We start from the raw sequence: 13,445 nt of genomic DNA on the forward strand, positions 1-13,445 counted from the left end.
GCCATTGTTTAGGTAGCGTTGGCATTGACTTATCTTGCCGTATCTTTTTAACCTAGTTTTGTGTGAGAATAGAGAAGAATCCTGGCCTTGGTTTTAGTATCAGTGGTGGAATAAGTGGACAAGGCAATCCATTCAAACCTTCTGATAAGGTAAGTAATAAATTTCTCACTAAATAGGCTTTATTTTAGAGTGCATATAGAGGAGACATAGATGCCATGAATGACATTTCTATGCACTGCTGTTGTGATAAATGAAAGAAGTTTTCCCATGCTTGGCATTTTTCTGTTAGGGCAGCAGTGTTTGCTTTCTTTTTTTTCTGCTTAATGAAGACAAGAGAATCAAACCTGAAGTCACATGGGTGTCCGGGTGTCCAGCTTATAGCCCATGTGTAAGATAATTTTTCAGAGTGTTTTCTGGAGTATCATCTCTTTCGCTTTTTTTCTTTCAAGACTCAGTATAGGCCCTGATTAAATTGTCACTAGAGTCACTGGAATGCTAAAACAGCATTGTCTTCACTGGATAACTGAAATACCAGGGTCTATAGCAGGGGTGTCAAATAAAATAGGCCTGGACCACAACCTGGCCTGGAGATAAGCAGTGATGGCTTACAAACACCATGACAAGCAATCTCCTAGTTTGTAATTACCACTATGGTACATGATGGCCAGGGACACTCAGTATTCATTCTGGGAATTACACATTTAAGAGGATGATAAATCTCTTTAGTCAGTGGAAGGATGACTAATAAAAATACAACATCTGGTGATTATCAGCTATACAGTGCTTTAGGATTAGAAAACTCTTGCTTAGACCTGTGAGTTCATCTGTTCCGTGCAGTAAAACTGACAGGAGTTTGTTAGAAAATGAAGCCTATGGGTACCTCTAAGTTAAATGTATTATTATAGTTTATATTCTTTGATAATATTGGATTCAGTTTCAGGAGGCAGTCATAATTTACAAAAACACTGAGAATGTTTGGCAAATGACGAAAATAAAAGTGAATCTTCATCTTGTATCAAAAATTTGAGATCTGCATGCAAATTAAAAAAATAATTTCCCCACCACTCTCAACTACAAGAGATTCTAATAGGAAATGTAAAATGCTCTTTAAAATATCAGTCTAACGCAATCTTACTTTCTTTCAATTTTATCATTGATAATCCCTGTTTTGAACTTAAAGGATAGTTCACTTTAATGTACATGCCATCAGGCATTTTAATGATTAAGCCCTAAAATGTACTCATTTTTGGTGTCCTTTTTTGAGACTGCACACTGGTATTACACTTTATAACGTCGTGTCCCTTTTTCAGTTTGATGTATGATGTTAGAATTAAGCTATACTTCTGTTGTCTATCATTTGCCTGAAATTATTAAGAAGAATCTCTGTCCAACTATGAATGTGCCTACATGGGTAACACATTCAGTGCAGTAATAGCTGTAGATAGACTTAATTTTGCTAGTAATAGAAATGCAAAGTTATGTGTAAGGTAGTGATGGGGCGCTTATATTGAAAGAATTAACAGTTAAGGTTTTATGTTATCACACTGAACCATTGCTTCCTATGCCGTTATATCAGATTTACCATGTTTGGAATGTCATAGAAGCAGTAAGAGGGTGACCTTGTCTCTCATCATACATGCCAGTCATCTGTGATGGTTTTAAGTCATACACATGGTACTGCTCTGTCTGCAAGACAAAGTCAGTGGGGATGGCAGCAAGCCCTCCTCTGCGCGGTGATGTGCCCCTGCCATGACGTGCTGATGGTGCTGTGAAAAGAGGGAAGGACAGGAAAAGCAGTAGAAAGCACGGAAGCAGTCATTTTGAATGGCAGACTTATGTCACACATTAATGGTGTGTGGATGAAATGTAAGCATGATAGAATTCCATCCGTCTGCTCTGCAGGAGCTCAGCTTTCTGTGAGGTGAATAGAAATACTGGACAGTACCTTGCTCTGGAAGGCTACAAAATCCCTCAAATGCATGATTTGCATGATGATAAAAAGCAGGGAATTCCCCTGGTGTCTATCTGAGCAATGTAAGTGGCTAAAATGTAGCCTATGCCCCACGCTCCAGGCTGCTTATAGGAGCTCACCGTCGGCAGTAGGGTAAGGACAGCAGAGAGAGTGAGACTGTGGGTGCAGATGTGCAGGACTGCATGAGCTGTATGGGTACTATTTCAAATGCATTCATCATCCAGGACTCAATCTTTGGTTTGGGGTTTTATTAACATATTTTACAGAAATTCTAAATTCAAATCTAGAAATATTCTTCATTATTTAATGATTTATACCCTTTCAAAGTCATTCCTTCCTCAGACAATGGATTAAGAGAAGTTGCCACAGACCATTGCTCCGTTTTAATTAACCTCCTGATAATCCTTTTACTCTTGTCTATGCCCAGAAACTATTCCAATTGCACATTATTTTGTGAAGCAGAATCTGTTTCAAATGACCCACAATTATGTTTGTATCTGGAGGTAACTGGCTGAAGGTCACGGAGAGCTGCTACAAGTCACTGCCGTTGTTTGGTTACCTACAAATTGAAAAAGGAGTTTAGGTTTAGAGCATTGTCTGAGTATATAGATCCACCAGAGCAGCAGTTAGGGAGACACCTGTATTTTGGGAACTAGTTCTTGGTGATAGCATCCTAACCTCTGTTACTTCTGACTTATAGGGTATCTTTGTTACTAGGGTTCAGCCTGACGGACCAGCATCCAGCCTGCTCCAGCCTGGCGACAAGATCCTCCAGGTATGGCTGGGTTTGACTGCTTTGTAACTGAACTGAGATATAAAGCCAATCTTTGCATCTTACAATAATATTATTTTCAGTACAGCTACACTTTTTGGTAGTATGGCACTTGATTTATAATAGAGTGTTACTTGCAGTACTCTTGAAAGCTGGTCTCGGAAGAAACAAAGCTGTTTGAAAACCAAACAAGTATGTGGGAAAGAGGCACTGGGGTGTGCTGGCTGACAAACCCCTAACCACTAGCTGGGAGCTGAATTAAACCCAGAGAGCACATTAGGAACAGAGGGAGCATCGCACAGCCAGGAGCCAGGCTGGCCTTTGTTTTGGTTGGCAGATTCTGCTCCCTCCCCAGGGATGCTGGATAAAGCACATTCATGCCAGCACCAGCTTTCTGAGAGGACATGGCACTGCAGAAAAGGGCTAATGATCACAGTCCGCCACAGGAAAATCCAGGTAACACAATTTAAACTTGAAAATACAAATGTTCCTTACATCACATCCAGCTTTTCAACGTTAATAGTGCAAGATGCCGCAGGGAGAAAGGAGCTTTACAAGCAGTTTCTCTAGCAGAAGGATATGCCAAAGTAAGGCGTGTTTCTAGTTTTCATCTTTGCAGCTGATGTGACACTGGTGTAAGGAGCGAAGCAGTCACACCCTGGGAGAGAATTGTGGTTGGCATTGTTTTTGCCTCTCCTTTGCTGCCTCGTTTTTGAATGTACCTGCATGAAAAGCGGCACTTCTGCTGGGTTCTGCACAACTTACAGAGAAACCTCAGCCTTTTGTTTTCTTTTACATTTCTGAAACAAATATTTTCTGTATTCAAATGAACTTTTTAAATAGAGGTCTCAGGTTCTAGAAGAAAGGCAGCTGTTCCCTAAAATACCTTTCCAAAATTCCTCTTTTGCAGAAAATGGTGGTTGTTGACACAGAAAAAATGTTTTCTGCCATGTCCTGCAAGATTGTTTGTTTGCTTTTAAGCCTGGAAAATGTATTAACCACTGGCAGCAAATAGTATTACTTTTGACAAAATGAAGAGTCATTGGAGTTGTCTGAAAGGTTTATAACAGTTTTTAAAGCCATTTGGCCTGATCAAGGGTTGGAGGTTAACTGTGTTGTCATCGGTTTATGAAGAAAATCAGCACACCAAGGACATTGTCAGACATCTTTGGTAGCCTTCCTTCTTCTCTCTTCCTGCTTCCCTCTCTCCTTCGCTGCCCCAGCCCCTCCTGTCTGGGCAATGCAGAACATCTAATGTCTAACATCAGCTCTAACATCTACAATTAATTGTTAGCATGTTCAAAAACACAGTGGAAAAAAAAAAGAAAGTAGATTTGCTAAATGAGCTATAGGGGTGGGGACATTCTTGACGGGTTCTCTGAGGGCTGTGTGGTTCTGTGTGGGAGCAGTTCTGAAAGGTACATGCACCTGTCACCTCTTTTGAGATGTTTCTTTTATGGCTTTTGTTATGCCAAAGGTTTTCTCCTGCTATCATTAGCATGGGGCACCTAGCAGGCCCCTGCTTTAGCATTCAGCCACCCTCACAGGGAAGACATTGCTCCTTACATCCAGGTGGGTTTTCCTGTATTTCAGCTTCTGTTCCTGACATAGGAGCATTTACCTGTACTGACATAATCACGTTTAAGGTACTGCTGCATTTTTTTAGGTAGCAGATTTCCCTCTGCTAACTCTTTTCATCACTTATCTGATGAAGTTTGTTTGACTTCGTGCTCTTGGTCATTCTCGTAGGACCATAGATCAGTCTCAGCAGTTTCTCATTTGTCACTGTCAGTACATCATTTTAAATTCTCCAGCAGGAACATTTTCCTTTGGTTTGCAATTCCTTTACGCAACCATAATACCTATTACCAGGTATTGATTTATATTGTTGCAAATAAAGGAAGGTCATTAATCTCATAAAGGAATTAACAGGGGAAAAAAAAATACAGGTGTGAAGGGATGAAGGATATTTTACTTCTCAAATACAAGCAATGCCTTTAGCTAACAGCATCCAGTTCCCAAGGTTCTGTGAACTTCAGCATATTAATACTCACTGGCATCACTTGATCCCCAGGAGCTGCTTTCACTGCTGCTTGCACGCTGCCTCTTCTGGGCGCTCTGTGACTGCCTGCTGCCATCGCCTGAGGCAGGAAGGCTTCACTAACCTACTCGTAAATGCTAGTTAAAATGTTAAAAACTTTAAATGTACATATTGTCACAGCGCAGTAAGCTTATGGAATTACCCTGAGCTAGAGACCTGGCTCCTCTCTCCCGGTGACCTCCTTGGTCCTGCCGTGCTTGCAGCGTGGGCACCCCGGGCACGGGTCAGTGACGGGGCTTCTGCCGGGGGCCCTGGAGGGAAGGGGAGCCCAGGGGCAGCCGAGCAGTCACCCTGCCTTGTGTGGGGTGGCAGCACGGCCACGGCAGTCCTGGAATGTAACCTGGGCCCAAATTGTGAGGCTGTCGTGGGTGGCTAACTGGCAGGTGTGTGCAGCGAGCGCTGTCTTTGTTCGGTGCCTGGTGAAGGCCGGGCCTTGCTCTCTGTTTGTGGATGTTCTACTTATCGATCACACGCAGTAAGCTGTTGATAATTAGGTTAAAGTTTGCCTATTTGAAATAACATTTTAACAGCCAATTGCAGAAAGATTTAATTAGCACTAAAGCAGAGCAGTTTGTTCAGTAATTTTTCACTCCCCATACATGCGGTGTCTGACCAAGCCTGTGCTGCTGCCGGCCGTGCATCAGGCAGAACCGACTCCTTTGGGCTCCATAGTGTAGCAAACCCTTATGTCCCAGAGTTCTTAAGAAAATATGCTGAATATCGTAGAGTCAGAGAGAAACTCAGGCTGGAAGGGACCCCCTGAGGACACCTGGTCCCTCCCCTGCTGGAAGCTGCACTAATTCCCGAGGGTGCCGAATCTCTCCGGTGCGGGAAGAGCGAAATGTGTTCTCCCAGCAGTACCATTCAAACTCCTGCTTTCAGGAAAACATCTTATGACTGTGGTATATTTTAGGCTTGTGTGTCATTTCCATATATCCCTTTGCACCCCCCAAAATGAAGATATTAAACAGAATCTCATTTGATTTTCTTCTTGTTTTTTGTGTTGCAGGCAAATGGACACAGTTTTGTACATATGGAACATGAGAAAGCTGTATTACTACTGAAGAGTTTCCAGAATACAGTAGACCTAGTTATTCAACGTGAGCTTACTGTCTAAATATTTTTTTATAAATAGTAAATATGTCTAGCCAGATCTAATGTTCAAACAGATTTATACATAGGAAACAAATTTTTGCCAATTGCTGGACCAATGGCAAACAGTAGTGCCAAATGTATAATACTCTATGTTAGTACCGATCATCTTGAAAAAAATATATTAACTATATAAATATATTGTTCATGTGGCTATGTATTAGTTTTAATTGTCAGCCTCTGGCTGTGCATTGGTGCGTTTTTTTAATCAAGTTACTTCTTAAAGTCAATTTCATATGATTTCAAAACACAGAAGCACATACAAATTCTTTAGGAATTCTGCTGTCCATCAGAAACACTGCCTCAAAGTTGTATATGCCTTTATAAAGATAAAATATATTAACCTGTACTTCCCATGAAATATTTCTATCATGTCACGTACAAAAATATAGAGAAAAAATATTTTCATAAACACCTCAAAGAAAGTATATATTAAATTAAATTTAATAATGTTCATTTATTTTCAATGCAAAGATATTATATGCCTTATGAAAATACCTGTACATATGCAGTGTGTATAGCTGGCTCCATACTAATTAGTAAAAATGTCACTATACAGGGTGAGATACTTAATAAATGATACTGTCAACTCTGGGACCTAGATATAAACAACCTACATGGAGATTGGTTAACTTCCTTTTCTTTGGCACTTTCAGTCGATTCCATGTGAACACACTAAATGGACGAACAGTGAGGTTAGACAGATACACTCCATCAATGGAAGAAGTTTATGATGGGTGGCAGTAAAACTTCTTTTGTTGCTGCTAATTTTATTATTTTAACTTTTCAATATAAAAATGTAGGCCCCTTCCTTGCATTGCCCATTCCCCCAGTCTTTGGTGTTCTGTATTCTTGCTCTGGTGCAGGCTGTTATCCCCTTCTCGATATGTTCATTATCAGTAAGGCTTTAACCTTTATACAACCCTTTATTTGTGTAACAGTCTCTTTAAAATGAGTGGGGATAGATTTAATCTGAGATATGACATATCACAGGGGGAGCAGAAGAACGGCGCTGAGAGAGCATGGGAAGAGCTTTCCCACTGAAGTACTCAGTTTGAAACCCTTAAGGTAAAAATCCTCGCGCTGTTCTCGACAGAGCGTACTGGCAGCACAGAACTCTGCAAACCTGCTGCTGGTTCAGTAATTCAGGCGTACATCATGGGCGTAACTGACAGCAAGAAGGCGAAATAGAAGGAAACCTCCCACGAGGTGTTTTCGAGGGGTGCTGTTGCCGTTGGCCTGGCAGTGGTTGTGGTGGGCTGCAGGGAGAGCCGCAGCGCGGGCAGGGGGCTGCAGCTGGGCCCTGGTCAGGTGCACGGTGCTACGGCTCACGGGCATGGCAAAGGACGTGTTACTTTGCTGCTTACAAGAGCCTCTAGAAATTCTCAAACTTTTCTTCTCTTCCCATGAGCGCACAATGACTGAGGTAATTATACTTCAAATTAAACTAACGTGACTTCCAGAGACAATAGTGCCCTTATGTCTACTGCCCTGCCTGCTGTATGGACCTAGTCGTCCTGCTGTAGAGGTATAAATGCATTTTGTGAAATTTTGCTGCAGTCTTGTTTATAGTAGGTGGAAGGACTGGAGCTATCAAAAGTGCTGGCAGCATTCCTGATGTGTCCCTTATGTTACTGAGACACACCGGTGCTTGGCACTGCTGCACGTGCTGCTTGGCATGCTAGGGGCTTGCGTCAGGTCCCTAAAACCCAACGAGTTCAGGAAGAGCAGTCTGCGGGGGTTATTCCGTGCACAGCAATCACTTTGGCTTCGGGTGTTGGGAGAGGAACTGGGAAGAGAGAGGGACAGCCAGACCAGGACCCTGAATCCTTGCTCTACTCAGTTATTATCTCTGTGCGTGCACATCTGGCTGCTCTTAGAAACTGCCTACACAGCGAGGGGACCTGGGGCCTCATCCCATCCATCAGCCACAAGGAAAACGCATAATCAGCCCCTCCTTCCCCCCAGCCTGGTCATAACCGTCAAAACGAGGTTTCCAAATGAACTCGGCCTTCCCAAAGCTGGTGTAGTCATTTTTTGCCTCTCTCTGGAAGCTCCTAGGCCTTCTAAAAAAGACTTGTTACATTTGGGAAGGAAAGGGTGGTATAAAGACCACCTATGGACACGGGAAAGGAGAGAGAAGTACCCCATACATAACAGGCAGGAGTAGGAGCTATCCTCAATGTTATGGAGCAGCAGGATTTTTATTGTTTGCACTCTTTTCCCTTTTTTTTACCTCTGTGGTGGCGTTTGCAAAGCACGGTCAGGGCAGCCCCTGGCACTGTGCAGAGAAACACAGCCCGCAGCCCTCTCTCAGCTCCCCACAGGTGTTTATTTAGCAGTCGCTTGGAAAGTGAGACTTTCACATTTGCATGTAAGTTCCCTGTCCTGTGGTCGTTGGCATCTCCCCTCTTCTCTTTAATCAACAGGAGTGATTAGGTTTATTAGTATAAATATTAATGAGCCATAAATTCCAAGCTGACTGAGCAGGTTCCCCCACAATACGAATTTTTACTTAACACATGCAAGCATTCGCACTGCAAGAGCTTCTGCACCACCTGAGTGGCAGCGCAACACCAGATGCCCCGGTGAGCCATAGTAATGCTAATCCTAAAATGCACTGTTTGAATACATGATTTGATTATGTCTAGAAAATAAATTTAAATAATGAATTCTTTTCAGTAAATTAAAATCTTGATGCTACCAGCCGAAGCTGCTTGCTGAATTCACATGATTTGGGTTTGGATTGCTATTTACCACATTTTTTCAGCTTCCATTTTTTTAGTCTCATAATGTCCCCTCAAACCACAGAGGCTCTGGCAGAACCCATCTCAAACTTTCCTAGCATGCATGGCATGTCAGAGGCCAACATTACTATACTTAAGCCCATTGCCCTTAAGAGAAGTAAGGATTTTTTCATCATATGCTCAGAAAATTGCAGACACCTACATCGTTTGTCATTAATTATACTGAAAGGGAATTAGGGACATTAATAGGTACTTACGCATCCAGCTCCTCTACAGTCTACTGTAAGGAGCTACTTTTGTCTTTTCATGCAAAAAAAGTCACTTAAGAACATGAGCATGCATGCACACGGAGGTGCAGCGAACGTGTGCACATCTGCTGCTACACGCCCGGGGGCATTCTGTGATAGCACAGCTCCCTAGCGCAGAAATTTTCCCCATGACTTCTCCTTCCAGCAGGAAAACGGAGTAAATTACTGCCGCAGCTTTGAATCCTGCTGTAATGCTGCCCACTGCCACGGTGCAGAACTCGGTGCACACCCACCCAGCGCTCCCCCGAGCGGAGCTACAAGGCAGACATCTGCAGCGCGTGGCGGCATTAAATACGCGGGCTGCTCGGCAGCTCCGGGAACGTGCTAGGGAGCTGCAGGTCTCGGAAGGGTGACAGGGGTCCCATCCTGACACCTATAACCAAGATAACATGCAGGTGAAAAATGGGAAACCGAGAAAGGCAGAAGCGGTCTTCGGTGTTCGTTAATTCTGTGTTTTGTGCTCAGCTGGGTTTCTGCGTGGTGAGTTTATGAGAGCTGAAGCGCAGTGGCACAATCAGCCAGGGCTGTGTGCAGAACTGTAGTTCAAGATTGCTGAGTGCTTTTATTAATGGATTATAATGAAAACGAAATTACAATAAAATTGAATTAGTGCAATGGAATGCCAAATTAACTTATCCAAAACTCCTGCTGACTCTAGAAGGGGATTGCGGTGAATTTGGCCTCCCAGATGAAATATGCAGTAGTGAAGCTTTAACATTAACCTCCATTGTCCAAAATTACCAAATATTTCCTCTTTTGGCATTACTTTTATTCAAATTGGTAGAGATGATGTTTAGATAGGACTAATGCTATGAGCAACTGAACTGACTTCAGTGAGACTGGTTAGGATTTGTACGTTAGTCCTTTGAAATAACTTGCACCTTTTGTCTCTCCTGGAGTCTCCAGCAGCCTCACGTACACGATCGTGTACAGCCCGGTGTGCAGGTGGGGAACCCGGCTATGTGCATGCTGTGCACATAAGTATTGTATATGTGATATATATACTATTTATATATATTTTTAAAACTAAATGTGGTTATATGGCAAGTGCTGGTGGTAGATGACAGTTTACCCAGCGGCGAGTTCCGTGTGTGGGTTAAGTTTCATGTGTGTGAAGGGATTTTGATCGAGGCAAGCAGGCGGGGAATTGCAGATGGTTTCCTTCCTTCGGGCTGTTCAGCACTCCCAAGTACCCCATATGTTCTCCCACAGTAACTACACAGTCACTCAAATGCTCTGTTTTTCTGAAGCTACTCATGGCCGTGTTAATACTGACTGAAACACGCCGGGTTAGAAATAGCACTGGAAGGTCCGGCGTGCCGCTGGCAGCTCTCTCCGATAGCGCTGCCCCTGGTAGCTTTCAGCTGCGAGGTTCCCATGGCAATGGCCCCGCTCGCGGTGAGCACGCAGCTCTGCTTTTCTGGATTTTCCATGCAATAAACAACAAACGATCCTCAGGGAAGGGCTAGATTGGAAAGGGACGCCTGCGCTGTAATTCCCTTAGCCTCCTCATTTTGCAGCAGGTTCTGGGGAGCTCAGTGGTCGCAGTCCGGGTTCACGCTGCCGGCAGCGCCCTGTCCTCCCACGGCAGTGCCCCATGGGCTGCTGTTAAGAAAAAAATGAAGGGACAAAAAAAAAAAAAAAAAAAAAAAGCCGCTCCCCAAATGTTTTTCTTATTTTGAGAAACATTTTAAGAGAGGACCACAGGAAGCCCTGTGCAGACCCTTCAGTCCCGATAATTCATTCATTTTTCCATTCACAGTTTGCAATTTTTATCAGGGTGTTGGTGAACTGTGATATTTACAAGCGAGTTGTTCATAATAGCTATCTTCAAATCAGTGTTGATGTTTTCTAAGATGTATTTTGATGTGTCCCTGTCTGCGTGTACGTTCCGTGGACCTCCATCAGATACAGAGGTAACAGCAGCGGGTGTCAGCTCTGCCAAGGTGGTCGGGAATACCCGGCCCGGGAGACTATCGACACTGTTGTGGGGTGGCCTATTTCTGATCAGGAATTGAAAAACCTTGGAAACATTGCTCTAATAGCCATACGTTTAGCTTATAGATGAATATTGGAAAAGTCAAATCAGTGATGTTGGAGAACACCATTAATCTTCATGACCCTAAAGTTCAACTAAAAAATGCAGTACAAAGTATTTGTGAAATCGGTTTGCTATTGTTAGTGAGCACTTAAAATGTAAAGACTCTCCTTGGTTAAACCTCTCTGGCTTGTAATATAGCATTGAATTACCTTATGCAAAGAAAAGCCCGCATATTTATAGCTCTGTGTATATATGTATATATCTGATAGGGATATATGCAACAGTAAATGCAAAGACAAGAGGAAATGACAAACCATGCGTTCCAACCTGTGCACATGCAGGATCCGGTCTCAAACAGACCCGGGGATTAAGACCAGGCTGGCTGCTTGCTCCTGGAGAACTAACTGGCAGCAGGACTAAGGTTGGGGGTTTGTGTGCTGCCCAGCCTCTCAGATGAAAGTTAAGCTCACAAGCACCCGGGGATCTGTTTCACTGTAGTCTAACCCCTCGCCCACACAGCCAGGCAAGACACATAGAACAGAAAGAAAACACAAGAATCAATTTGCCCAAATTTGTAAACAAGCACAGGAGATTACAAACCTCAGTTGTGGGCTGCGGATCCACTACCTACCTTTGCAGAATTTACCTTTGGGGTTTCCATTTCAGAATAAAATGCTGTCTAAAGCTTGAGCTCCTTACCCAGGGGCTATTGCGCCATCCTCGCCATCCCGCCTCAGCGCTCTTCTCCCAGTTCTTCTGCCTTCAAAATTCTCATTTTCACAAGGGCACAAAGACTTTCCATTTTATTTTCAGCCAGTCAGGTTTAAGGACTTATTTCACTTGTCAGTCTTGCTAGTATGAGTGGAATACAAAGTGATGATACAACTTTCAGGCCAGTAGTTTGGATAGGATAAGAACTAATTGGTGGTTTGGTTTTGTTTCAAACAACTTTGGTTCGGGTACGTTTGATCGCTGGCGTTAGCCACGCGTGCAGCACAGCAGTGACACCAGAGGCCAGGCAAGGAAACCCGCGCTCCTCCCCAGCGGCGTGAGCCGGGGGCGGCCAACATGACTTTTCGTTGCAAAAGCAAATTTCAAATCACAGTATTTGATAGTCATAGAATTAAAATAGTTTCGTTCAAACAAACAAAAAAAGCCTTTGCCAATCCTTTTTGCTTGAGAATTCCAGCAAATATTCCAGAAGTGAATGACATCATTGCGTTGTATGCTGAATTTACACGGCCCTCGTGAGGCTTTTCCTGCAGCACCACCAACCGAGCCACAGCCCTGCAGCACAAGAGGCTTCATCTTTGTAAATTGGGGCCTTCTTTGTCTCTTTGCTAGCATATGTGGCTTTGCCCTGAAACCCTGGCCAGAACAAACACTTATCAGTTAAGTTTTCTACTTGTGAGTACTGTATCCAGTTCAAAACCAACAGCTTACTTTATTAAAAATTTTACCATTTTATAAAAGACATGTTTAATTATGATGGAGATGGCTGTATTGTAATTAATATTTTGAGATAATTGTGATTTTGAGCTTAAATTATATACAGAAAATGGTCATTTTTGTATGTGTTAAAAGATTGCTATATTACAAATGACTAACTGTACTTTTCAGTTTAATTACAGTATTAATGTAAATAAAGCTGAATGAAAAATATTTACTACTTTATTAACATAGATTGTGAATGTACTTAATGTTTTTTGCAGTATAAAGACTTAACTGAACTTGAAAGCTGCTTCATTTTATGTGCAAAAAGGTACTTCAAAATTATATTTTAAATCTATTGATTCAGTGCAATCAATTATATTGTCGGTTAATTTGCACATGCAGGTTGTATCCTTCCAGTTTTATTTCATGTATGACACTTATCCGTAAGGTGCATATTGTGTTTAGAATGCATTTTGCAGATGCTTCTGTACATAAAACAAATACAGGGACTAAAACAATGCTGTGCAGTGTATAGCAGAGCCATTTTTCGGCTTTGGTGTACCCAACTTTTTCAGTATTTAAAAAAGTGTTTTGAATAACATTAAAAAGTCTCTTTATTGTATAAATAATAAAAATGTCACCTTATTGTAATTATTTTTTGTCATTTTTTACTATTGGAAAGGATCTGAGTTATGCGAAATCGCAGTTCTACAAGGGATGGAAGATGAGGCGGTTGTTACTGACCCATCTCGTTAAAACTGTTGCAGGGAGCTAGCAGCTACACCTGCATCATCAGTGATTTAAGTTACAGCTTCAGAAATGTTTGCTGTATCTACCAGCAAACAAAGCAACGTTTCAAGAAAGAGTCGTTTTAATTACAGATAATTACAGATATATCAGAGAGAGACTTGAAAACTG

At 42.4% G+C, this 13,445-nt stretch overlaps 1 protein-coding gene across 1 annotated transcript in view; it reads left to right on the forward strand.

Annotated features, from left to right (window-relative positions):
- The window catches only part of LRRC7 (leucine rich repeat containing 7), a 119,352-nt gene extending 113,008 nt beyond the window's left edge, over positions 1-6,344 (forward strand). Inside the window, 3 exon segments of the mRNA XM_040564939.1 lie at positions 57-149; positions 2,673-2,747; positions 5,855-6,344. Coding sequence (XP_040420873.1) covers positions 57-149; positions 2,673-2,747; positions 5,855-5,962 — 276 coding nt within the window. The 3' untranslated portion in view covers positions 5,963-6,344.
- The last annotated feature ends 7,101 nt before the right edge of the window (positions 6,345-13,445 follow it).

Source organism: Cygnus olor, chromosome 8, assembly GCF_009769625.2.
Source record: "Cygnus olor isolate bCygOlo1 chromosome 8, bCygOlo1.pri.v2, whole genome shotgun sequence".
Lineage (NCBI taxonomy): Eukaryota > Metazoa > Chordata > Aves > Anseriformes > Anatidae > Cygnus > Cygnus olor.